Source organism: Mustelus asterias, chromosome 29, assembly GCF_964213995.1.
Source record: "Mustelus asterias chromosome 29, sMusAst1.hap1.1, whole genome shotgun sequence".
Classification (NCBI taxonomy): domain Eukaryota; kingdom Metazoa; phylum Chordata; class Chondrichthyes; order Carcharhiniformes; family Triakidae; genus Mustelus; species Mustelus asterias.
Window position 1 is genome coordinate 25,515,186 of NC_135829.1, and position 24,757 is coordinate 25,539,942.

Consider the following 24,757-nt stretch of genomic DNA (forward strand, 5'->3'; position numbering starts at 1 on the left):
TCTCACTCCCTACTTTTTCTCATTAAACCGTAGAGAGTAGGACTATAAGACATCAGGAGGCCATTCAGCCCACTCTGCCAGTGGCATATCTTCAGAGCTGTATTTATTTACATTCCCTTTTATTTTTTTCTTGTCTGATCTTTTTCCCCCTTTAAGGTTAAATCCAATTTCCTTTTGAGTCATTATTGAGTCTCTCATTCATGATTTCACACATGCTGATGCACTGTGCAAGAAAACTTTCCTCATTTTACCTTAGATTCTAAATCCATCTCTTCAAAGAACAGTACAGCACAGAAAACAGGCCCTTCGGCCCTCCAAGCCTTTGCCAGTCATTGTTCCAACTAGATAATTCGTTTGTATCCCTCCATTCCCAGACTGCTCATGTGACTATCCAGGCAAGTCTTAAACGATGCCAGCGTGTCTTCCTCCACCACCCTACTTGGCAGGGCATTCCAGGCCTCTACCACTCTAAAAAACATCCCTCTGATATCTGAGTTATACCTCGCCCCTCTCACCTTGAGCCCGTGACCCCTCATGATCATCACCTCCGACCTGGGAAAAGCTTCCCACTGTTCACCCTATCTATACCCTTCATAATTTTGGACACCTCTATTAGGTCTCCCCTCATTCTCCGTCTTTCCAGGGAGAACAAGCCCAGCTTACCCAATCTCTCCTCATAGCTAAGACCCTCCATACCAGGGAACATCCTAGTGAACCTTCCCTGCACTCTCTCTAAAGCTTCCACATCCTTCTGGTCATGCGGCGACCAGAACTGGACACAATACTCCAAATGTGGCCTAACCAGCGTTCTATACAGCTGCAACATCAGACTCCAGTTTTTATACTCAATACCCCGTCCTATAAAGGCAAGCATACCATACGCCTTCTTCACCACCTTCTCCACCTGTGCTGCCACCTTCAAGGATTTGTGGACTTGCACACCTAGGTCCCTCTGTTTCTATACTCTTGATGGCTCTGCCTTTTATTGTATAACTCCTACATTAGTTCTTCCAAAATGCATCACTTCGCATTTATCTGGATTAAACTCCATCTGCCATTTTTCCGCCCAATTTTCCAGCCTATCTATATCCTGCTGTATTGTCCAACAATGTTCATCGCTATCCGCAAGTCCACCCATATTACTCCTGCCACTGACTATCAAACCCTTCATGAACTGCTGCAGAATCTTGGCCCTGGTCTTTTGCAATCTGTGTCTTTATTTAAAGGTGTATGTATACAAACCAGCCCAAAATCAATCACAAGTCTATCCAGACAGCCAGGTTTATAAACAAAACATAAAAGTGAAACCAAAAGCATTTTTACTTTTACACACATTCAATTTGATTCATATTGTTTACAACAATCTAATTGACAATACTACTAATCATGTTACTGCCACAACAATAGTATCCAGTTTTTTTTCTGATGCTGGATTCTGGACTAAATGACCTGTAGTTTCCTATTTTGTCACTCTCTGCTTCCTGAATCATGTTACTTTTTTTGAACTTGCAATCCACTGGATCCTCTAGATAAGAGTAATTTTTGAAATCAGAAACAGTACATCTCAATCTATAGAGCACTGAGCAAGAAGTCAGTAAAATACACTTGCAGCCGTGTGCAAACACGGGTGACGCAAGTTGGAGGGCCACCTGGCTGAAAGATCTGGAGCAATCCCAGTTCAACACCAACAAGATAAAAAGGAGAATCAAGTGAACTCCAAGACCTGTGGCACATGTTGGGTTGTGTCCCTGAAGAAGTTAAAATGTGAAGGCTCATGTTATAATTTCTTCAGGTGATGAGCTTACAGATCATTGAAATGTCAGGTGGGCTCAGATCAGTAAATGAGCTGGCCACCGAGTTCTCAGGTGCTAAACTAATGAACAAATTCATATCAAATTAACACTGCAGTGTGGGTGACAACTGGTCACAAACATTCCAATAGACTGGGCCCACTCTCCCAGGGAGTGAGCATCACCATGGGAGGGGAGGCAGCCCCAGCAGCCAGGCTCAGCTCCACGAGGACATCCTCAGACCTGATCACACATCCTCCCCCACACTGGGCTCTGAAACAGACAGAAAACCAGCAGCAGCCCCATCAAATCCAGAGAGTTAGTGTTTCTCTCTCAACCCTCTGTAAACCAATCATAAATTGTTTGGATTTAATCTCAGCTGTTTGGATTTAATCTCAGCTGTTTGGATTTAATCTCAGCTGTTTGGATTTAATCTCAGCTGTTTGGATTTAATCTCAGCTGTTTGGATTTAATCTCAGCTGTTTGGATTTAATCTCAGCTGTTTGGATTTAATCTCAGCTGTTTGGATTTAATCTCAGCTGTTTGGATTTAATCTCAGCTGTTTGGATTTAATCTCAGCTGTTTGGATTTAATCTCAGCTGTTTGGATTTAATCTCAGCTGTTTGGATTTAATCTCAGCTGTTTGGATTTAATCTCAGCTGTTTGGATTTAATCTCAGCTGTTTGGATTTAATCTCAGCTGTTTGGATTTAATCTCAGCTGTTTGGATTTAATCTCAGCTGTTTGGATTTAATCTCAGCTGTTTGGATTTAATCTCAGCTGTTTGGATTTAATCTCAGCTGTTTGGATTTAATCTCAGCTGTTTGGATTTAATCTCAGCTGTTTGGATTTAATCTCAGCTGTTTGGATTTAATCTCAGCTGTTTGGATTTAATCTCAGCTGTTTGGATTTAATCTCAGCTGTTTGGATTTAATCTCAGCTGTTTGGATTTAATCTCAGCTGTTTGGATTTAATCTCAGCTGTTTGGATTTAATCTCAGCTGTTTGGATTTAATCTCAGCTGTTTGGATTTAATCTCAGCTGTTTGGATTTAATCTCAGCTGTTTGGATTTAATCTCAGCTGTTTGGATTTAATCTCAGCTGTTTGGATTTAATCTCAGCTGTTTGGATTTAATCTCAGCTGTTTGGATTTAATCTCAGCTGTTTGGATTTAATCTCAGCTGTTTGGATTTAATCTCAGCTGTTTGGATTTAATCTCAGCTGTTTGGATTTAATCTCAGCTGTTTGGATTTAATCTCAGCTGTTTGGATTTAATCTCAGCTGTTTGGATTTAATCTCAGCTGTTTGGATTTAATCTCAGCTGTTTGGATTTAATCTCAGCTGTTTGGATTTAATCTCAGCTGTTTGGATTTAATCTCAGCTGTTTGGATTTAATCTCAGCTGTTTGGATTTAATCTCAGCTGTTTGGATTTAATATCAGCTGGTTTGGGTTTTAATCTCAGTTGGAGGGTTTAAAAGTAGGACGCACCTTTGAGCGGGCAGCAGAGTGAGCAGGGGACAGAGTGAGAGCTAAAAGGGCTTTGGCTCACAGGGCTTCGGCGAAGGCGAGGAAGGTTGTTTGTTTGTTTTTCTTCGGTTACACCCCCTTTTTGTTTTATCCCCAAAACTAAAAAGGACATGGCTGGTATGAGTGGGAGGCCAGTATACTGCATTTGGTGTGGGATGTGGGAGTTCCTGGAGACAACTTGCCTCCCGGAAGTCCATATCTGTGCCAGATGTGTGGAACTGCATCTCCTGAAGGATCGTGTAAGGGAGCTGGAGCTGAGGCTCGATGAACTCAGTTTAGTTAGGGAAAATGAGAGAGTAATAGATAAAAGTTATAGTCAGGTAGTGACACCAGGGTCTCGGAAGGAAGACACGTGGGTCACAGTTAGGAGGGGTAATAGTCAGAAGGGTGATGTGCCAGAAAGTACCCCAGTGGCAGTCTCCCATAAAAGAAAGGAATGGGCAACAGATGGGAGAAGGGAAGGGAGTGAGCAGTCTGTGGAGGGATCCCCTGTGGTTGTCCCCCTCCAAAATAGGTATCTTGTTTTGGATTCTGTGGAGGGGGATGACCCTCCAGGGGTAAGCCACGAGGACCAGATCGCCTCCACGGAGACAGGCTCAGGGGTCCGGAAGGGAAAGAAGGGGTTTAGGAGAGCGATAGTTGTGGGGGACGCAATGGCTAGAGGCACGGACAGGCGCTTCTGTGGGACTGAACGAGAATCCAGGATGGTAGTCTGCCTCCCTGGTGCCGGGGTACTGGATGTCTCCGAGAGGGTAGGAAGCATATTTTAAAAGGAAGGTAGTCAAACGGATGTGATTGTACACATTGGGGGAAATGATGTAGGTAGGAAGAGCAGGGGGGTCATACGAGAGAAATTCAGGGAGTTGGGTGCTAGGCTAAAAAGAAAGACCTCCAGGGTAGCAATATCTGGACTGCTCCCGGTGCCTAGTGCAAGTGAGGCTCGGAACAGGGAGATTCTACAGTTGAACGCATGGCTAAAGGACTGGTGCAAGAGGGAGGGTTTTAAATTCATAGATAACTGGGAAATCGTCAAGTCAGGATGGCAACTGTACAGAAAGGATGGGTTACACCTTAACTGGAAGGGAGCAAATATCCTGGCTGGGAGTTTTGCTAGAGTGTTTCGGCAGAATTTAAACTAGTGTGGCAGGGGGGTGGGGAACAAAACAGGAGGTCAGTAAATACTGAGGCTGGGGTCGAGCTGGGGGCCAGGGCAAGGCTAGCTAAGAAGAGGAGCACTCTGGAGGAGGACCTGACTGGGCCTGGAGGTCTGGAGTGCATCTGCTTCAATGCGAGGAGTGTAACGGGTAAAACAGACCAACTTAGGGCCTTAATGCTTGTGCGGAATTTGGATGTGGTTGCGGTGACGGAAACTTGGTTAAAAGAAGGACAGGACTGGCAGCTGAATATTCCGGGGTATAAGTGTTTTAGGCGAGACAGAGGAGGGGCTAAAAAAGGTGGGGGAGTAGCGATATTAGTTAAGGAGCATATTACCGCAGTACAGAGGGTAGACAACTTAGAGGGGTCATGTACTGAGTCGCTGTGGGTGGAACTCAGAAACAGGAAGGGTGCAGTCACTATGCTGGGGGTGTACTACAGACCACCCAACAGCCCACGGGAAGTGGAGGAAAGGATATGTCAGGAGATTCTGGATAGGTGCAGAAAAAATAGGGTTGTTGTAGTGGGGGACTTTAATTTCCCTGGCACAGACTGGAAAGTGCTGAGAGCTGGGGGACCGGACGGGGAGGAACTTGTAAAATGCGTACTGGAAGGTTCTTTGGAACAGTATGTAGATAGCCCGACTAGAGAGGGGGCTATACTGGACCTAGTTCTGGGAAATGAGCCCGGTCAGGTCGTCAAAGTTTCGGTAGGGGAACATGTGGCAAATAGTGACCACAACTCTGTTAACTTTAGGATAGTAATGGACAAGGATGAGTGCTGTCCTACGGGCAGGGTGCTAAATTGGGGGAAGGCTGACTATAGCCGGATTAGGCAGGAATTGGTGGATGTTGATTGGGAGAGGATGTTCGAGGGTAAGTCCGCGTCTGGCATGTGGGAGTCTTTTAAGGAACTATTGATAAGGCTGCAGGATAGGCATGTGCCTGTAAAAAGGAAAGATAGGATTCGAGAGCCGTGGATAACCAGGGAAATTGAGGATCTGATTAAAATGAAAAGGGAGGCGTACGTTAAGTCCAGGCAACTGAAAACAGATGGAGCTCTGGAGGAATACAGAGAGAGTAGGAAAGATCTCAAACGGGGAGTTAGAAGGGCAAAAAGAGGTCACGAGATGTTCTTGGCAGGCAGGATTAAGGAGAATCCTAAGGCATTCTATTCATACGTTAGGAACAAAAGAGTTGTCAGGGAGAAAATCGGACCTCTCAGGGACAAAGGAGGGGAATTATGCTTAGAACCCAAGGGAATAGGGGAGATCCTAAATGAATACTTTGCATCGGTATTCACGAAGGAGAGGGGCGTGTTAACCGGGAGTGTCTCGGAGGAAGGTGTTGACCCGTTAGAGAAAATCTCCATTACAAGAGAGGAAGTGTTAGGTTTTTTAGGGAACATTAAAACTGACAAAGCCCCAGGGCCTGATGGCATCTATCCTCGACTGCTCAGGGAGACGAGAGGTGAAATTGCTGGGCCTCTGACGAAAATCTTTGTCGCTTCTTTGGACACGTGTGAGGTCCCTGAGGATTGGAGGATAGCGAATGTGGTCCCGTTGTTTAAGGGTAGCAGGGATAACCCAGGAAATTATAGGCCGGTGAGCTTGACGTCCGTGGTAGGGAAGTTGTTGGAGAGGATTCTTAGAGACAGGATGTATGTGCATTTAGAACGGAGCAATCTCATTAGTGACAGACAGCATGGTTTTGTAAGAGGGAGGTCGTGCCTTACAAATTTGGTGGAGTTTTTTGAGGAAGTGACAAAAACGGTTGACGATGGAAGGGCCGTGGATGCCGTCTATATGGATTTCAGTAAGGCATTTGACAAAGTCCCACATGGCAGGTTGGTTAAGAAGGTTAAAGCTCATGGGATACAAGGAGAAGTGGCGAGATGTGTGGAGAACTGGCTTAGCCATAGGAGACAGAGGGTAGTGGTCGAAGGGTCTTTTTCCGGCTGGAGGTCTGTGACCAGTGGTGTTCCGCAGGGCTCTGTACTGGGACCTCTGCCATTTGTGATATATATATATAAATGATTTGGAAGAAGGTGTAACTGGTGTAATCAGCAAGTTTGCGGATGACACGAAGATGGCTGCAATTGCGGATAGCGAAGCGCATTGTCGGGCAATACAGCAGGATATAGGTAGGCTGGAAAATTGGGCGGAGAGGTGGCAGATGGAATTTAATCCGGATAAATGCGAAGTGATGCATTTTGGAAGAAATAATGTAGGGAGGAGTTATACAATAAATGGCAGAGTCATCAGGAGTATAGAAACACAGAGGGACCTAGGTGTGCAAGTCCACAAATCCTTGAAGGTGGCAACACAGGTGGAGAAGGTGGTGAAAAAGATTATGAAGCGAAAAGATAGGGTGAACAGTGGGAAGCTTTTTCCCAGGTCGGAGGTGACGAGCACGAGGGGTCACGGGCTCAAGCTGAGGGGCGAAGTATAACTCAGACATCAGAGGGACGTTTTTTTACACAGAGGGTGGTGGGGGCCTGGAATGCGCTGCCAAGTAGGGTGGTGGAGGCAGGCACGCTGACATCGTTTAAGACGTACCTGGATAGTCACATGAGCAGCCTGGGAATGGAGGGATACAAACGATTGGTCTAGTTGGACCAAGGAGCGGCACAGGCTTGGAGGGCCGAAGGGCCTGTTTCCTGTGCTATACTGTTCTTTGTTCTTTGTTCTTTTATCCTACCAGCTACAGCTACAAGATCTCTCCTTCCTCTGGATCCAAATCCCAAATCCCTTGTGCCACAGTTCCCCACATGGCAACAGGCACAAATGTCAAAGCTCGATTCCTCCAATGGGGTCCAGCTAAGCAAGAGAAATCAGTCAGTCAACCAGGTTGTGCATCACCTCTCCACACAAACACATCCCTGAGGGAGAGAGGGGGAACTTACACATTCTGCATCTTCTGCAAAGTACAAGCTTTGTTCCTGGAATCTCTCCGATCCACTGGAACAACTTTCAGGTGACAGGTGATGAAAATCTGAGGGACACATTCAACACAAGTGGTTATTTAGTGACTCCCTCCCAACATGGAGACCCCAATGATCAGCTTCCTCTTACCAAGGAACGCTCATCTCCAAAGAAACGGAAGGCATCCAGGTCAAAGCGGAGCTTGTTCGGCTCCCGCTCGTCTCCTGACGACACAAAGGTTGAAAAGGAGTCCTCAGCTTTGCTGTCCAGGAGGCAACTGAAGAAAGATGGAAAAAGGGACATGAAGTGAATCCAGAGAAGCCAGTGAGATGGGAGCAGCTGGAGAAAGCAGATAGCTCCTTACCCATTGTAGTCAATGATGCTGTATCTGAGGCTGGAGTCCTTGTCTGGCCTCAATGTCGCTACACAGCGGTCAATGTAGAGCTTCAGGGCCATGTGGTTGCTCATTGAAACAGAGGCCTCAATGTGAATGAGCTCACCCAGGTAGTAGACAGTCGAAGTGCGCTCTGTAAGCCAGTCACCTGAAGGACAAGAGGACAAGGGTTGGAGACAGTGGGTGTAACTCCCAGTGAGTGAGGACAGGAAATCACTCCCCATCCACCCATCACATACCATTCATTAGGCGCAGTGAGAATGACAGATGCCCTTCTCCAGACCTGGTGGAGCTGAATGGGATCCAGGTGGGCTTGATGGGGTTACTGCTCACATTGCCCTTCCTGGAAAGACAGTGGAGCCATTTTAGGACAAGGTCAGAGGTCACAAGCAGCTGGAGATCTTATTGACAATCAAGTAAAGATTCTCACCTAAAATAACGACACTCAATGGGAACGACCGCTCCATTGGTTCTCACAATAACAGATCCATGATACTCTGGGCTGTGGCTCAGGTGGGTGCTGTAGATCAGGAAATCTCCAGTCATCTGAAAGACAGCAGCTTAAGGGATGAAGAACTGATCTGAAATGAGAATGCTCTACACTGGGGTTAACAATGAACTCATCCCATTAAAACAATTCTTCAGGGGGATTGACAGGGTCAGTGTGAAGAGGCTGCTTCTCCCAAGCTGGAGTGTGTTAGCAGGGAGTCTTCTCAAGTCAGGGGTCAGTCATTTCTGATTTATGTGACGACGAATTTCCTTCAGCAGCTGATGAATCTTTGGAATTCTCTCCAGCCCCAGAGAGCTGGGAATGGTCACTCACTGAGGATATTCAGGACAGAGGCATTTATTTTTGGCCATTGAGGGAATCATGTTGTGAGGACAGGAACATGGAGGCTGTGGGAAGCTCAGTCCTGATCATAATGACTGGGGAACAGGCTGAAGGGCCTCATCTGGTTAGCAGTGTTGCTATGCAACCTCAGCCCTTACTGCAAGGAGAGATCATTAGCACAAGACCAGAATCAATTAACAGGGAAGTGATTCAATAAAAGCTTCAGTTAACAGCAAAAGGAGGCTCAAGTTGTCAGAAATTTGGAGCATGGAAATAGAACAGTTTGTAATCAGAGCCCCATTTATTCCAATGACTGGGAAAGTGGGACGTGTGGAGTTCCTCTTTCGTCCAATGCATTTCAAATCCCATTTCATTCAGACTCAACCCATTTGGACTAAATTGGACTGAAACTCAACCCTCAGTTGAGTTGATCTGAATGAGGGGAAATCAAACTGTAAAAATCTCCAAACTAGGAAACGCTTGGAGGAAGCAAAGAGAAGCTTCCAGAACAATGGGGTTGGAGAGACTCAGACCAGTGAAAGTAAAGTACAATCCTGAATAGAAAGCTAGTTTGGGGGGTTATAAAGCAGGAGACAGCTATCTCCTCAATATCAATGACATCTCAACAAGTGCTGGAGTGAAGAGTGGGGAACAACCTACAGCCCCAGCTCAGAGGCAGAGTTTGAGGATTCACATTACCTGCAATCTGCTGCCACACTCATGGAGTCCATAGTCAAAGAGGACAGTGTGGTTCTGAGAGTAGATCCTGGTTGGCCGACAACCTGCTGTCCCCAGGGTCAGATCAGCAGCTTTAACCAGGTGCCTGGTTCCCAATAAATCCAGCTGGACCCTGAGCAGCAGCTTGTCCTCTCCACACTGCACCCTCACATTCTGCACTGGAGACACACCTTGACCCTCAGAAATGGGAATCAAAGGGAGGCCCAGGAGGAGGGAATGTCTGAGGCCTAGGGGTGGCTTTGACGATTATCCATGGAAACCTGTGGCCTGGAAACTGTTGCTCAGAATCAGAGCAACAAACAGCTCCAACTAACACCAGCACTGGGAGGAAAACCCTCACTCCAAAATCCCCCATCATCCCAAACAACTGAACCATACCTTCAGGCACCAAGCGACACCTTTTATACACACAGCCCACACTCAGCTGACAGCAATTATTCCAGAATCAATAACAACAATTGAACAAATTACCCAGCTCTTTTTTTTTATTGTGGTCCACGGAGGGGACTCATCAGGTAGCTTTTTCGGGTAGCTTTTTCGGGTAGCTCTTTCGGCACCAATCAAGTAAACGAACTCAAATTAACTTCGGGACAAAGTAAAAGGGGCGGCTCCCCAAAAGGAAGGGGGGAACAGCCCGAACCAAAATCAAAGTCGAAAGGAAACTTAAAACGTCAAACCAAAAGGTGATTATCGGGGTCGATAATACACCCCAGCCCCTGCGGCGCCCAGCGGTCGCGGAAGGCGTCAACCGCGCCCGTGGACACCGCATGCTCCCTCTCCAGAGACACCTGGCCGCGAATGTAGCCGCGGTAGAGGGGCAGACAGTCGGGATGGACGGCCCCGTCGATCGCCCGCTGCCTGGACCTATTGATGGCGCGTCTCGCCAGGCCCAGGAGCAGGTTCACGAGGAGGTCGGCATCCCGACCCGCCCCTCTCCGCACCAGGTGCCCGTAGATCAGGAGCGTGGGACTGAAGTGCAAACAAAACATCAGTAAAAGGTGTTTGAGGAAACCAAAAAGGGTGTGCAGCCTAAAACACAGAACGTAGACATGGTCCACGGACTCCACGAGGCCACAGAAAGGGCAGTCTCGGGAGCCCGTGTACCGGAAAAACCTACGGTTGCACGGCACTGCTGCGTGCAGCACCCTCCACCCCAGGTCCCCGAGATAATTGGGGGAGATCCCTCCGTAGAGGGACCTCCACTGGGGACCTCCGCCGCCCGGCGGCAACAAGGCCCGCCAAGGTGTATCCGGGCGACGGGCGAGGACGCGGTAGTGAAAGGTGTGCAGCAGCAGCCCGTACAGGAAACGCCTCCGCGCGGTGGAAAAGGGCACGGAGGGCATTTCCGCGAGGCGGCACACGCAGTGGGGCACCTGACCCGGGGGGGGGAGGTCTAGGCTTCGGGCCAATGTGAAATTCCGTCCGAGCAGGGGAACGCTCGGGCGGGATCCCACCGCACGCCTGCGCCGCCTCTAGACCGCGTGCGCACTCGGGGCCGAGCACGACCGTCCTAAGGTCTTGGATGGCTTTGGCCGCGCGCCGGACGGTCACCCCCGCGCGCTCAGCCAGCACGTCGGGGCTCATCCAACCCGCTCCTCCGCCATCCAGCACGTCCCCAATCCTGGTCACCCCGGCGTCCACGGCCCTCCTCTCCGCCAGCCACCTGAAGTCGTAAGGCTGGAGGTGCGGATTCCTGAGCAGCGGCTCTCGCATGAGAGCCACTACTCCTGACGGGGGAGAGCTGCGTCGCGAGGCGACCGTGTTCCAGACCGTGAGCAGGTCCTGGTAAAAGACGGGCAACTCCCGCAGAGAGGTGGGAATACGCCCCAGGTTGATGTGCAGGAGCTGCACGTCGTAATTGAGGCCGTGCAAGTGGCGGAAAAAATACGTCGCCATTGCACGCCATCGTGGAGGAGGCTCGACGTAAAGGTATCGCTGCAGGGTCTGGAGGCGGAAGGTCGCTAGCTGCGTGCGGAGGCACACCAGACCTTGTCCGCCCTCCTCAATCGGGAGATGCAGCACCACGGCAGCGACCCAGTGCAGTCGGTTGTCCCAGAAAAACCGCACGAGGGCTTTCTGCATATCGGTGACAAAGCCAGGGGGAGGGGTCAAAGTGACCAGCCGGTACCACAGCATGGAGGCGACCAGCTGGTTTATGACGAGAACTCGCGCACTGTAGGACAGCACTCGGAGCCGTCCTGTCCAGCGACCCAGGCGGGCAGAGACTTTGGCCTCCAACTCCCGCCAGTTCGCCGGCCAGGATTCCTCGGCTGGGCAGAGATGGACCCCCAGGTAGAGGAGGTTGGTCCTGCTCCAGGTGAAAGGCCTGAGCTCCTCCGGAAGGGGGTCCGTCTCCCACGGACCGACCAGGAGTCCGGAGCACTTGGCCCAGTTGATCCTGGCGGAGGACGCGGCGGAGTACACCGCCTGGCATTCTCGCATCCTCCGCAGCTCAGCCGGGTCCGTGAACACGAGGAGCACGTCGTCGGCGTAAGCAGACAGGACCACCCCTACGTCCGGGCCGCGCAGAGTCAAACCCGACAATCTCCTCTGCAAGAGGCGCAGGAATGGCTCCACGCATATAGAATACATGTTGTTCATGTTGTTCCATTGTTTAAAAAAGGTTCCAAAAGAAATCCGGGAAATTATAGGCCAGTACGTTTGACGTCGGTGGTGGGCAAGTTATTGGAAGGTGTGATAAGGGATAGGATTTACAAATATTTGGATAGACAGGGACTTATTAGGGAGAGTCAACATGGCTTTGTGCGTGGTAGGTCATGTTTGACCAATCTATTCGAGTTTTTCGAGGAGGTTACCAGGAAAGTGGATGAAGGGAAGGCGGTGGATGTTGTCTACCTGGATTTCAGCAAGGCCTTTGACAAGGTCCCTCATGGGAGGTTAGTTAGGAAGGTTCAGTCGCTAGGTATACATGGGGAGGTAGAAAATTGAATTAGAATCTGGCTCAATGGAAGAAGCCAGAGAGTGGTTGTGGAGGATTGCTTCTCTTAGTGGAGGCCTGTGACTAGTGGTGTGCCGCAGGGATTGGTGTTGGGTCCATTGTTGTTTGTCATCTATATCAATGATCTGGATGATAATGTGGTCAATTGGATCAGCAAGTTTGCTGATGATACAAAGATTGGAGGTGTAGTGGACAGTGAGGAAGGTTTTCAAAGCTTGCAGAGGGATTTGGACCAACGAGAAAAATGGCAAATGGAATTTAATGCAGACAAGTGTGAGATATTGCACATTGGAAGGACAAACTAAAGTAGAACGTACAGGGTAAATGGTAGGACTCTGAAGAGTGCAGTTGAACAGAGGGATCTGGGAATACATGTACAGAATTCCCTAAAAGTGACGTCACAGGTGGATAGGGTCGTAAAGAGTGCCTTTGGTACATTGGCCTTTATAAATCGGAGTATCGAGTATAAACGTTGGAGTGTTATGGTAAGGTTATCTAAGGCATTGGTGAGGCCGAATTTGGAGTATTGTGTACAGTTTTGGTCACCTAGTTACAGGAACGATGTAAATAAGGTTGAAATCCAGAACTGGATCCAGAATTGGCCTGCCCAAAGGAGGCAGAGAGTGAGTAGAGATGGGTCTTTTTCTAAATGGAGGTCGGTCACCAGTGGTGTGCCCCAGGGATCTGTTCTGGGACCCTTGCTGTTTGTCATTTTCATAAATGACCTGGATGAGGAAGCGGAGGGATGGATTGGTAAGTTTGCCGACGACACAAGGTTGGTGGGGTTGTGGATAGTCTGGAGGGATGTCAGAAGTTACAGAAGGACATAGATAGGATGCAAGACTGGGCGGACAAGTGGCAGATGGACTTCAACCCAGATAAATGTGTCGTGGTCCATTTTGGTAGGACAAATGGGATGAAGGAGTACAATATAAAGGGAAAAACTCTTAGTACGGTAGAGGATCAGAAGGATCTTGGGGTCCGGGTCCATAGGACTCTGAAATCGGCCCCGCAGGTGGAGGAGGTGGTTAAGAAGGCGTATGGTGTGCTGGCCTTTATCAATAGAGGGATTGAGTTTAGGAGTCCGGGGATAATGATGCAGCTATATAAGACCCTCGTCAGACCCCACTTGGAGTACTGTGCTCAATTCTGGTCGCCTCATTATAGGAAGGATGTGGAAAAGATTGAAAGGGTGCAGAGGAGATTTACAAGGATGTTGCTGGATTGAGTGGCATGCCTTATGAGGATAGGCTGAGGGAGCTCGGTCTTTTCCCCTTGGAGGGACGTAGGATGAGAGGACACCTAATAGAGGTATATAAGATATTGAGAGGCATAGATCGGGTGGACTCTCAGAGGCTTTTTCCCAGGGTGGAAATGTCTGCTACGAGAGGGCACAGGTTTAAGGTGCTGGGGGGTAGGTACAGGGGAGATATTAGGGGTAAGTTTTTCACACAGAGGGTGGTGGGCGAGTGGAATCGGCTGCCATCAGGGATGTTGGAGGCGATCTCAATAGGGTCTTTTAAGAGACTCCTGGATGAGTACATGGAGCTTAATAGGATGGAGGGTTATAGGTAGGTCTAGAAGGTAGGGATGTGTTCGGCACAACTTGTGGGCCGAAGGGCCTGTTTGTGCTGTAGTTTTTCTATGTTCTATGAAAGAGTGCAGAGAAGGTTCACAAGGATGTTGCCGGGACTTGAGAAGCTGAGTTACAGAGAGAAATTGAATAGGTTGGGACTTTATTCCCTGGAGCGTAGAAGATTGAGGGGAGATTTGATAGAGGTGTATAAGATTTTGATGGGTATAGATAGAGTGAATGCAAGCAGGCTTTTTCCGCTGAGGCTAGGGGAGAAAAAAACCAGAGGGCATGGGTCAAGGGTGAAAGGAGAAAGGTTTACAGGGAATATTAGGGGGACTTCTTCACGCAGAGAGTGGTGGGAGTGTGGAATGAGCTGCCGGATAAAGTGGTAAATGTGGGGTCACTTTTAACATTAAAAAAAAACGTGGACGGGTTCATGGATGAGAAGGGTGTGGAGGGATATGGTCCAAGTGCAGGTCAGTGGGACGAGGCAAAAAATGGTTCGGCACAGACAAGAAGGGCCAAAAGGCCTGTTTCTGAGCTGTAATTTTCTATGGTTTTCTATGGTTCTACAGTTGGCCGGACAAGGGGCAGCCCTGCCATACTCCTTTCCCAAAGTGAAGGAGCACCGTTGGGGACCCATTAACCTTAATTAGACACTCTGCGGCAGAGAAAGGTTTCATGGGACAAAAGATAAAGGCATTGGGAATGGGGAAAGTGAAGAAACAGAATGGGTGCGATTTTCTCGGCCCGCTGCACTGCTCAAGTACCTTTTGAGGCTGTTCCACCATTCATTTTGATCATGGCTGGTCATCACATTCAATATCCTGAAGTGTTCAATAGCGCAGTGTTGGACCTTCACCTGACACTTTTCGCCCTTTGTGTAACTCACTGCGTAATGTGTCTGAGTTAAAAAGGGCCACTGCAAACTGGTCAAGGTTAGTAAGGTTAGTAAGAGTACATTTACCCACCCTTCACTTTACAACGCACTGCTCCACATTAAACTCTGCTGCCATCATTCTACTCACCTACTTCATGCTTCAATGTCTCTTTCCCACTTGCTGCTTCCATTGGCACTAACTACAATACAATCAGTAAAGATAGGCAACTATACCTCCTCCACGATATCCTCAACATCGGTGCCACACAAGGCTGTGTCCCTGGCCCCCTACCATAATCCTTTTATAGCTTTGGCTGTGTGGCCAAATTCCCCTCCAACTCCATTATCAAGTTTGCTGATGGCACCACCATCGTGGGTCCGATCTCAAACAAAGACTAGAGAAAACAGGAATGAGAGAGAGAATCTGGTGAACTGGTTCAGCGACATTAATCTCTCCCTCAGTGTCAACAAAACAAAGGAGATAGTCATCGACTTCAGGAAGCGTAATGGAGGACATGCCCCTGTCTGCATCACTGGAGATGAACTGGAAAAGGTCGAGAGCTTCAGGTTTCTCGATGTCCACATCACCAATAACTTGTCCTGGTCCCTGCATGCCGACACTCGGTTAAGAAAATCCACCAATGCCTCTACTTTCTCAGGAGGCCAAGGAAATTTGGCATGTCCTCTACAACTCTCACCAACTTTTGCAGATACACCATAAAGAGCATTCTTTCTGGTTGTATCACAGCTTGGTATGGCTCCTACTCTGTCCAAGACCGCAAGAAACTACATCATGAATGAAGCCCAGTCCATCACTCAAACCAGCCTCCCATCCATTGACCCTGTCCACACTTCCCGCTGCCTTAGACAAGCAGCCAACATAATCAAGGACCTCACATACCAAGCGACACCAGAACAGCTTCTTCCCGGCTGCCATCAGGCTTTTGAATGGACCTACATCATATTAAGTTGATCTTTCTCTACACCCTAGCTATGACTATAACGCTACATTCTGACTCTCTCCTTTCCTTCTCTATGAACGGTATGCTTCGTCTGTCTTGCGTGCAAGAAACAATGCTTTTCACTGTAAACCAATGCATGTGACAATAAGAAATCAAATCAAAATCTTCTGACCCCATCGTGATTTCTCATTGAATGCACCCCTCGCCTCTGCAAAACCCAAGGAGGGGCTTCACCATCGGCAGGACCATAAGAACCCACCAGCCCAAGTGGCCAGAAAATCCTACCCAATGTTTAACCAATTTATTGGAGTTGATTGAACAAGTAAAATCAGAGAACAAATCATAGAAACCCGACAGTGCAGAAAGAGGCCAATTGGCTCATCGAGTCTGCACCGACCACAATCCCACCCAGGCCCTATCCCCATATTCCTACATATTTACCCACTAATCCCTCTAACCTACACATCTCAGGACACTAAGGGGCAATTTTTCAGCATGGCCAATCAACCTAACCTGCACATCTTTGGACTGTGGGAGGAAACCGGAGCACCCGGAGGAAACCCGTGCGATGCAGCAGTAACATCTTCACGGTCAGATATCTATTTCCAGCTCCCACTTTAACCAAAAATCAAAACACAAACAATCACAGAGAGAACGTCAGAAAGGTTACAGCATAGAAGGAGGCTCTTCCGATCTTGTCACACCCAGGTGCCCTTTCAAACACCACCTTCCAGCAGCCAGCCCAGAGTCCTGCAGCTTACAACATTCAGAGTGCTGATCAGGGTACTTACAACTGGAATTGCGTTTCACTCTCAAGATACGGTATGGTACGGTGGCACAGTAGTTAGCATTGCTGCCTCACAGCGCCAGGGACCTGGGTTTGATTCCTGGTTTGGGGCACTGTCTGTGTGGAGTTTGCACATTCTCCCCGTGTCTGCGTGGGTTTGCTCCGGGTGCTCCAGTTTATTCCCACAGTCCAAAAGATGTGCTGGTTAGGTGCATTGACCTGAACAGGCGTCGGAGTGTGGCGACTAGAGAAATTTCACAGTAACTTCATTGCAGTGTCAATGTAAGCCTTATAAGCTTTAAAAAAAACTTTACTAAGCAGCCCTGGGGAGCCGAGTAAACAGCTTCAATCACACTCGCTACAAGCAGGGTTCGAAGCAGCCCAGGGAACCCATTCAGTTTCAAGTCCAACGCCTTAACCACTCGGCCATCGCAGCTACTTATTTGTCAAAACGATGTAACCACCTCCGTAATGTTCATATTAACTTCATCAGGCACCGGGATTAAAGAGATCACAGTCAGTGAGGTAAATGTTTCTCTTTCTCTTGATTTTATATATTTGTCTCTGACTGAAAACCCATTTATGAGTTCAGATACGACTTCCTCTATTTCTTGATTTGATTTATTGTCACATGTACGAACATACAGTCAAAAGTATTGTTTATTGCGCGCTATACAAAACATACCGTTCATAGAGAAGGAAATGAGAGACTGCAGAATGTAGTTTGATTAGTAAGTTTGTGAACGACACAAAACGTTGGTGAATTTGCGGATAGCGATGAGGACCAGAGGATATAGCAGGATATAGGTCGGTAGGAGACTTGGGCAGAGAGATGGCAGATGGAGTTTACCCTGGACAAATATGAGGTAATGCATTTTGGAAGGTCAAAAACAAATAGGAAATATACAGTAAATGGCAGACCCCTTCAGAGTATTGATGGGCAAAGGGATCTGGGTATACAGGTAGAGAGTTCACTGAAAGTGGCAATGCAAGTGGAGAAGGTAGTCAAGAAGGCATACGGCATGCTTGCCTTCATCAGCCGGGGCATTGAGTTTAAAAATTGGCAAGTCATGTTGACGCTTTATAGAACCTTAGTGAGGCCACACTTGGAATATAGTGTTCAATTCTGGTCGCCACACTACCAGAAGGATGCTTTGGAGAGGGTACAGAAATGATTTACCAGGATGTTGCCTGGCATAGAGGGCATTAGCTATGAGGAGAGGTTGGAGAAACTTGGTTTGTTCTCACTGGAATGACGGAGGTTGAGGGGCGACCCCTCATAATCTACAAGATGATGAGAGGCATGGACAGAGTGGATAGTCAGAAGCCTTTTCCCAGGGTGGAAGAGTCAATGACGAGGGGGCACAGGTTTAAGCTGCGAGGGGCAATGTTTAAAGGAGATGTACGATGCAGATTTTTTTTTTTTACACAGATTATGGTGGGTGCCTGGAACTCGTTGCCGGGGCAGTTAGCGGAAGCGGATACGGTAGTGACATTTAAGGGGCATCTTGACAAGTACATGAATGAGATGGGAATAGAGGGATATGGTCCCCGGAAGGGTCGGGGGTTTTAGTTAAGTCGGGCACCATTGTCGGTGCAGGCTTGGAGGGCCGAACGGCCTGTTCCTGTGCTGTAATTTTCTTTGTTCTTTGTAGAGTTACAGTCATAACTCGGGTGTAGAGAAAGATCAACTTAATGCAAGGCAAGTCCATTCAAAAGTCTGACAGCAGCAGGGAAGCCGAAGGATCGCCAAATCCGTAAGAAATTGCATTAAAGCATTGTTACAGAGTTTAAAAGAGTTAGAATGAAGTTTTAGAAGCAGAGAACGAGAGTGAAAGATAGAATTAGAAGGTACGCTGGGCACAGCTTGAGTCGCCTCGCCCCGGCACTATCGCCTCGCCCCAGCACTATCGTGGAATCTATTTCAATAACCTTTCATAAAATTCGGGTTCAATTCGTTTTTAATGTCTGAAAAATAAAACCAGTTTACTTCATAGTCGTCAAATTTGGCGTTTAAACCAGGAGGCCGTGGATAAGGTTTGAAATAAATTCTCAATGCGATGGCCGGGAATCAAACCCGGGTCAACTGCTTGGAAGGCAGCTCTGCTCATCACTATACCCAGTAAGAAGTCTGACAACACCAGGTTAAAGTCCAACAGGTTTATTTGGTGGCAAATACCATAAGCTTTCGGAGCGCTGCCCCTTCGTCAGATGGAGTGCTCCGAAAGCTTATGGTATTTGCTACCAAATAAACCTGTTGGACTGTAACCTGGTGTTGTCAGACTTCTTACTGTGTTTACCCCAGTCCAACATCTCCACATCACGCCCTATTCCAGTTCGCAGACAGACAGTTTGTTTCACTTTTCAAGGTCTAGTTCAATAAAATAAATCCCAATCCCACGATCTGATTTCCTCCTGTTCTCCCACACATTCACTTTCAACAAGTGCGCACTAACTGGTTTTCAGAGCAAGAGTCAGGCTGCAGCCCCCTGGTTCGTATTTTGTACAGGCGGTTATTTCCTGTGGAGAAAATAGTGCAATTTATGACATGGGCGATTAAAAAAATATCAGAATCTGAGTTACAGACATTAATTCCCTAGTCTGAGTTTGATTCAAACTTCCTGGGCCAAGCTGCGCATGTCCAAAGGAATGGAACAGCTGCGCATGTGCGGCGCGTTTCTCCCCCCACCCCACCCCCCCCCCCACCACCACCCCCCCTCCCCCGCCCGCCCACCCCTCCCCCGCCCGCCCACCCCTCCCCCGCCCAACAAATTGCATTCATTGTTATTGACCAATGGGAAATGTTGGAGGACCGGAAGCAGCCTGGACCTCCAGCAATCAGAGCCGCCTATTGTCTGTATGCGGAAGCTGGACCATGAGCTTGTTGAACCGCTCATTCCTGCCCAGCAAAGCTGCTGCTCCTCTCTCTGAAGGAAGATTTGTGCTTCACACAGACTAAAACCTCCTCCTGTCGGCAACATCTGTGAGTAAAACAACTTTTCTTTCTCCCACTTTTCATTGCTTTTCTCGTTCGGGGTGGCGGGGATTGTTGACTTGCAGGAACTGGAAGCGAATCCAGGGAGGGTGCAGAGTCTGGAAAGGTTGGCCCAGGTCTCTCTGTCCTGAAGACATTGTCATCTTTTGCTCCGTCAGCTTGACACATAGAAATATAGAAACTAGAAGCAGAAACTTAGGAACCCTACAGCACAGAAAGAGGCCATTCGGCCCATCGAGTCTGCACCGACCACAATCCCACCCAGGCCCTACATCCCTACATATTTACCCACTAATCCCTCTAACCTACGCATCTCAGGACACTAAGGGCAATTTTAGCATGGCCAATCAACCTAACCCGCACATCTTTGGACTGTGGGAGGAAACTGGAGCACCTGGAGGAAACCCACGCAGACACGAGGAGAATGTGCAAACTCCACACAGACAGTGACCCAAGCCGGGAATCGAACCCAGGTCCCTGGAGCTGTAAAGCAGCAGTGCTAACCACTTAGAGAAATGGTGGAAATGTGGGGACTGTGCAAAGGGATTCAAGCTCCCATCTCAGCTGGAAATTCATCGCGCAGTCACAATGGAGAGTGGCCGTTCACCTGCTCTGATTGTGGGACCGGATTCCCTGTGTCATCCCACCTGAGACACACCAGCAAGTTCACACTGTCCTGGGAGAGACCGTTCACCTGTCCTGTGTATGGGAAGGGATTCATTTGGTTCCTCCATCTGCAGACACACCAGTGCAGACACACTGGGGAGAGGCTGTTCATCTGTTGTCCGAGGGCAGCTGAGAGTCAACCACGTTGCTGTGGATCTGGAGTCACACGTCAGTCAGACCATGTAGGACAGCATATTTCCTTTCCTAAAGGACATTTGTGAACCATCCACACTGATTACTGGGGTTGGGTTCTGCAGTTATTGCTGCTGTCAATCACATCCTAGACTGGGTGAGAGGGGTTGGCATGGCCTTTAACAGTGTGAGTCCCTCAAAAGTAATTAACAAAGGAGCCCGAGGGGAGGTGAGGTTTTCTTTTATTTTTTAATGCAGTGAGTAGTTCTGATTTGCCTGAAAGTAGATTCAATAGTATCTTTCCAAAGGGTTAATACTTGAAAGGGAAGAATTTGCAGGAATGTGGGAAAAGAGCAGAGCACTTGGATGAATCAGAGTCGTTTCAAAGTGATAGCAGGGGCACAGTGGTTTGAATGGACCCCTCCTGCGGCCTGTCAATCTGAGCCTTCTGTTTTTGTGCAGGTTAAAAGCGACATATTTCATTGCAACCTCTTCCCTGTGTATGCATTTAAACACAGTAAGAGTTTCAACAACACCAGGTTAATGTCCAACAAGTGTATTTGGTACAAGAGGTAGAAAGGTAAGAGAGGAGTTGAGGAGGAAGATGTTCACTCAGACGGTGGTGAGAGTCTGGAACTCACTGCCTGAAAGGAGTCAGAAACTCTCGTAACATTTGAGAAGTATTTAGATATGCACTTGCGCTGCTATAACCTCCAGGGTTATGGGCCAAGCTCTGGACAATGGGATTAATGTCGTCAGATCTTTGTTGACTGGCATGGACACGATGGAATAGTCTCCTCCTCTGCTGTAAGTGTCTATGGATATTTGGATCTATGGATCTATGTATTATACTAAGAGTTTTAACAACACCAGGTTAAAGTCCAACAGGTTTATTTGGTAGCAAATGCCACTAGCTTTCGGAGCGCTGATCCTTCGTCAGATGGGACTCCATCTAACGAAGGAGCAGCACTCCGAAAGCAAATGGCATTTGCTACCAAATAAACCTGTTGGATTTTAACCTGGTGTTGTTAAAACTCTTACTACCACTCCATCTGTTGAAGCTCACCTGAGCCAATTGTTGGAAAGTAGCCAATTGGTCCAGAACTTGCCAATTATGAAATTGGTTTGGGTTTTTAGCTAATTGCACACAATGTCTTAATTTAAAGGACACCCGATCCTCTGTCAGTGGTGTGTGACCTTTGATATCCTGTTGGTGATGCCAATTTTTTTAGGTAAGAATTACTGAAGATAAATTACTCGACACTCAGGTCAGTTCCAATCATCAGATGGTCATTATTTTACACCAGCTGGGAGCAAGTCACTGACTTACCATGCAACCTCTCCATCGAACAAAGCAAATCACACATTCTTATACATTTACTTCAGCCCATCTTGGCTGGTTACAAACTAACCACAATATTAATTGATTACATACTTATCCAATCAAGCCAACCATTTGGCATCATGTTGCTGTGTGATCAGCTCGTGGACAGCTCTGGACCATCTCATGATGTGTATCAGGCACCTTATATTAACTGTCCTTGGGTGTTCACAATGAATCATGATACTCAGAACTTTGTCATCTCCACTACATCCCAGCTATTCTGTTAGAAATCGGTTACACTGTGCAGCTTCCTGTGTGCTGGTAAGAGGGGTCCTGCTCAGCAGCTTTAATGGTCTGTGACCGCAGTAACTGGGCAGTCACAGGAATGTGGTCAGTGGTGGCACAGTGGTTATTTAACGCACTGTTGCCTCACAGCACCAGGGACCTGGGTTCAATTCTGGCCTTGGCTGACTGTCTGTGTGGAGCTTGCACGTTCTCCCCATGTCTGCGTGGGTTTCCCCTTACACTCCAAAGATGTGTGGGTTAGGTTGATTGGTCATCCTCAATTGCCCCTTGGTGTCAGGGGGATTAACAGGGTAAATAGGTGGGGTTACAGGGCCAAGGCCTGGTTGGGATTGCTGTCGGTGTAGGCTCGATGGGCCAAATGGTCTCTTCCTGCACTGTAGGGATTCAATGATAAGTCAGTCAAGTCCTATAATGCCTCATATTCAATCTGCGGTACTTCAATTGTAACAGAATATGTGGCTATACGTAGCTGCCTTGGCCATAGTCAACCCCAACACCCTCTTGAACTACTGCAATCTCTGAGGTGTAGGTACATCCACACTGCTGTTAGGGAGGGATTTCCAGTGACACATTCTGGACTTTCACTAGAATGTAGCTGAATCCTAGATTGATATATTCCATTCAACCACACTCAAGGTGAGTTATTCCAGTTCCCTTACTGTCCTGGACAATATATTCACAATATCTTGAGAACAGAAATTAAAGACCTCATATGATTTCAGGTGTTAGCATATTTTGTTAATTTGTTCTTCATTGTCGATGTCAGGCTGGGGTTGTTCTCCTTGTAGCAAAGGAGGTTGAGGAGAGATTTGATAGAGGTGGACAAGATTCTGACAGGTTTAGATAAGGTGGACAAAGTAAAACTGTTCCCATTAGCTGATGAGATAAGGATGAGGGGGGCACAAATGTGAGGTTTTGGGAACAGAGATGTGGGGGGGATGTGAGGAAGGATATTTTGATGCAGCTGGTAATGACCTGGAACACGCTGCCTACAAGGAAGTGGAGACGATAAACAACGTCAATGGAAATTGGATGGACATTTGGGGGGAGTGGTTCCAAACAGAAATGCTGACTAAATATCTCTTAACTTCCTAACACTCTGTGATCCTTGTGAAATTTGAAACCAGGTATTTGCAACAAGATTCATAGAGCATCAGGCCAGTGGAGGGAATGTTGTGGGATTGGCCAGTCCAGCGGAAAAAAAACCTTCCCATTGACCAACTGTAACAATTAACAACACAGTCAAAAGAACAAAGAACAATACAGCACAGGAACAGGCCCTTCGGCCCTCCAAGCCCGTGCCGCTCCCTGGTCCAAACTGGACCATTCTTTTGTACCCCTCCATTCCCACTCCGTTCATTGACGATTGGCTGTCAGACAGAAGGCAGAGAGTTGGGATAAAAGGTTCTTTCTCAGAATGGCAACCGGTGACAAGTGGTGTCCCGCAGGGTTCAGTGTTGGGGCCACAGCTGTTCTCTTTATATATTAACGATCTAGATGACGGGACTGGGAGCATTCTGGCCAAGTTTGCCGATGATACAAAGATAGGTGGAGGGGCAGGTAGTATTGAGGAGGTGGGGAGGCTGCAGAAAGATTTAGACAGTTTAGGAGAGTGGTCCAAGAAGTGGCTGATGAAATTCAACGTGGGCAAGTGCGAGGTCGTACACTTTGGAAAAAAGAATAGAGGCATGGACTATTTTCTAAACGGTGACAAAATTCATAATGCTAAAGTGCAAAGGGACTTGGGAGTCCTAGTCCAGGATTCTCTAAAGGTAAACTTGCAGGTTGAGTCCGTAATTAAGAAAGCAAATGTAATGTTGTCATTTATCTCAAGAGGCTTGGAATACAAAAGCAGGGATGTACTTCTGAGGCTTTATAAAGCACTGGTTAGGCCCCATTTGGAGTACTGTGAGCAATTTTGGGCCCCACACCTCAGGAAGGACATACTGGCACTGGAGCGGGTCCAGCGGAGATTCACACGGATGATCCCAGGAATGGTAGGCCTGACATACGATGAACGTCTGAGGATCGTGGGATTATATTCATTGGAGTTTAGGAGGTTGAGGGGAGATCTGATAGAAACTTACAAGATAATGAACGGCTTAGATAGGATGGACGTAGGGAAGTTGTTTCCATTAACAGGGGAGACTAGGACGCGGGGGCACAGCCTTAGAATAAAAGGGAGTCACTTTAGAACAGAGATGAGGAGAAATTTCTTCAGCCAGAGAGTGGTGGGTCTGTGGAATTCATTGCCACAGAGGGCTGTGGAGGCCGAGACGTTGAGCGTCTTCAAGACAGAAATTGATAAATTCTTGATTTCTCGAGGAATTAAGGGCTATGGGGAGAGAGCGGGTAAATGGAGTTGAAATCAACCATGATTGAATGGTGGAGTGGACTCGATGGGCCGAATGGCCTTACTTCCGCTCCTATGTCTTATGGTCTTATGTGGCTATCTAGATAAGTCTTAAACGTTCCCAGTGTGTCCGCCCCCACCACCTTGCCCGGCAGCACATTCCAGGCCCCCACCACCCTCTGTGTAAAATACGTCCTTCTGGTATCCGTGTTAAACCTCCTCCCCCCCCCTCCTCACCTTGAACCATGACCCCTCGTGAACGTCACCACCGACCTGGGGAAAAGCTTCCCACCGTTCACCCTATCTATGCCTTTTATAATTTTATACACCTTCTATTAGGTCACCCCTCATCCTCCGTCTTTCCAGGGAGAACAACCCCAGTTTACCCAATCTCTCCTCATAACTAAGCCCTTCCATACCAGGCAACATCCTGGTAAACCTCCTCTGCACTCTCTCTAA

At 47.8% G+C, this 24,757-nt stretch overlaps 1 protein-coding gene across 1 annotated transcript; it reads right to left on the minus strand.

Annotated features, from left to right (window-relative positions):
• Positions 1-1,924: 1,924 nt before the first annotated feature.
• On the minus strand, positions 1,925-14,964 carry LOC144480418 (zona pellucida sperm-binding protein 3-like). Its single transcript, XM_078199825.1, has 8 exons — positions 14,922-14,964; positions 9,320-9,516; positions 8,219-8,334; positions 8,028-8,131; positions 7,759-7,936; positions 7,545-7,671; positions 7,376-7,464; positions 1,925-2,063 (listed from the first exon to the last, which is right to left on the minus strand). Exons 1-8 carry the CDS (start codon positions 14,962-14,964, stop codon positions 1,925-1,927), a joined length of 993 nt encoding a protein of 330 aa, XP_078055951.1.
• Positions 14,965-24,757: the final 9,793 nt, after the last annotated feature.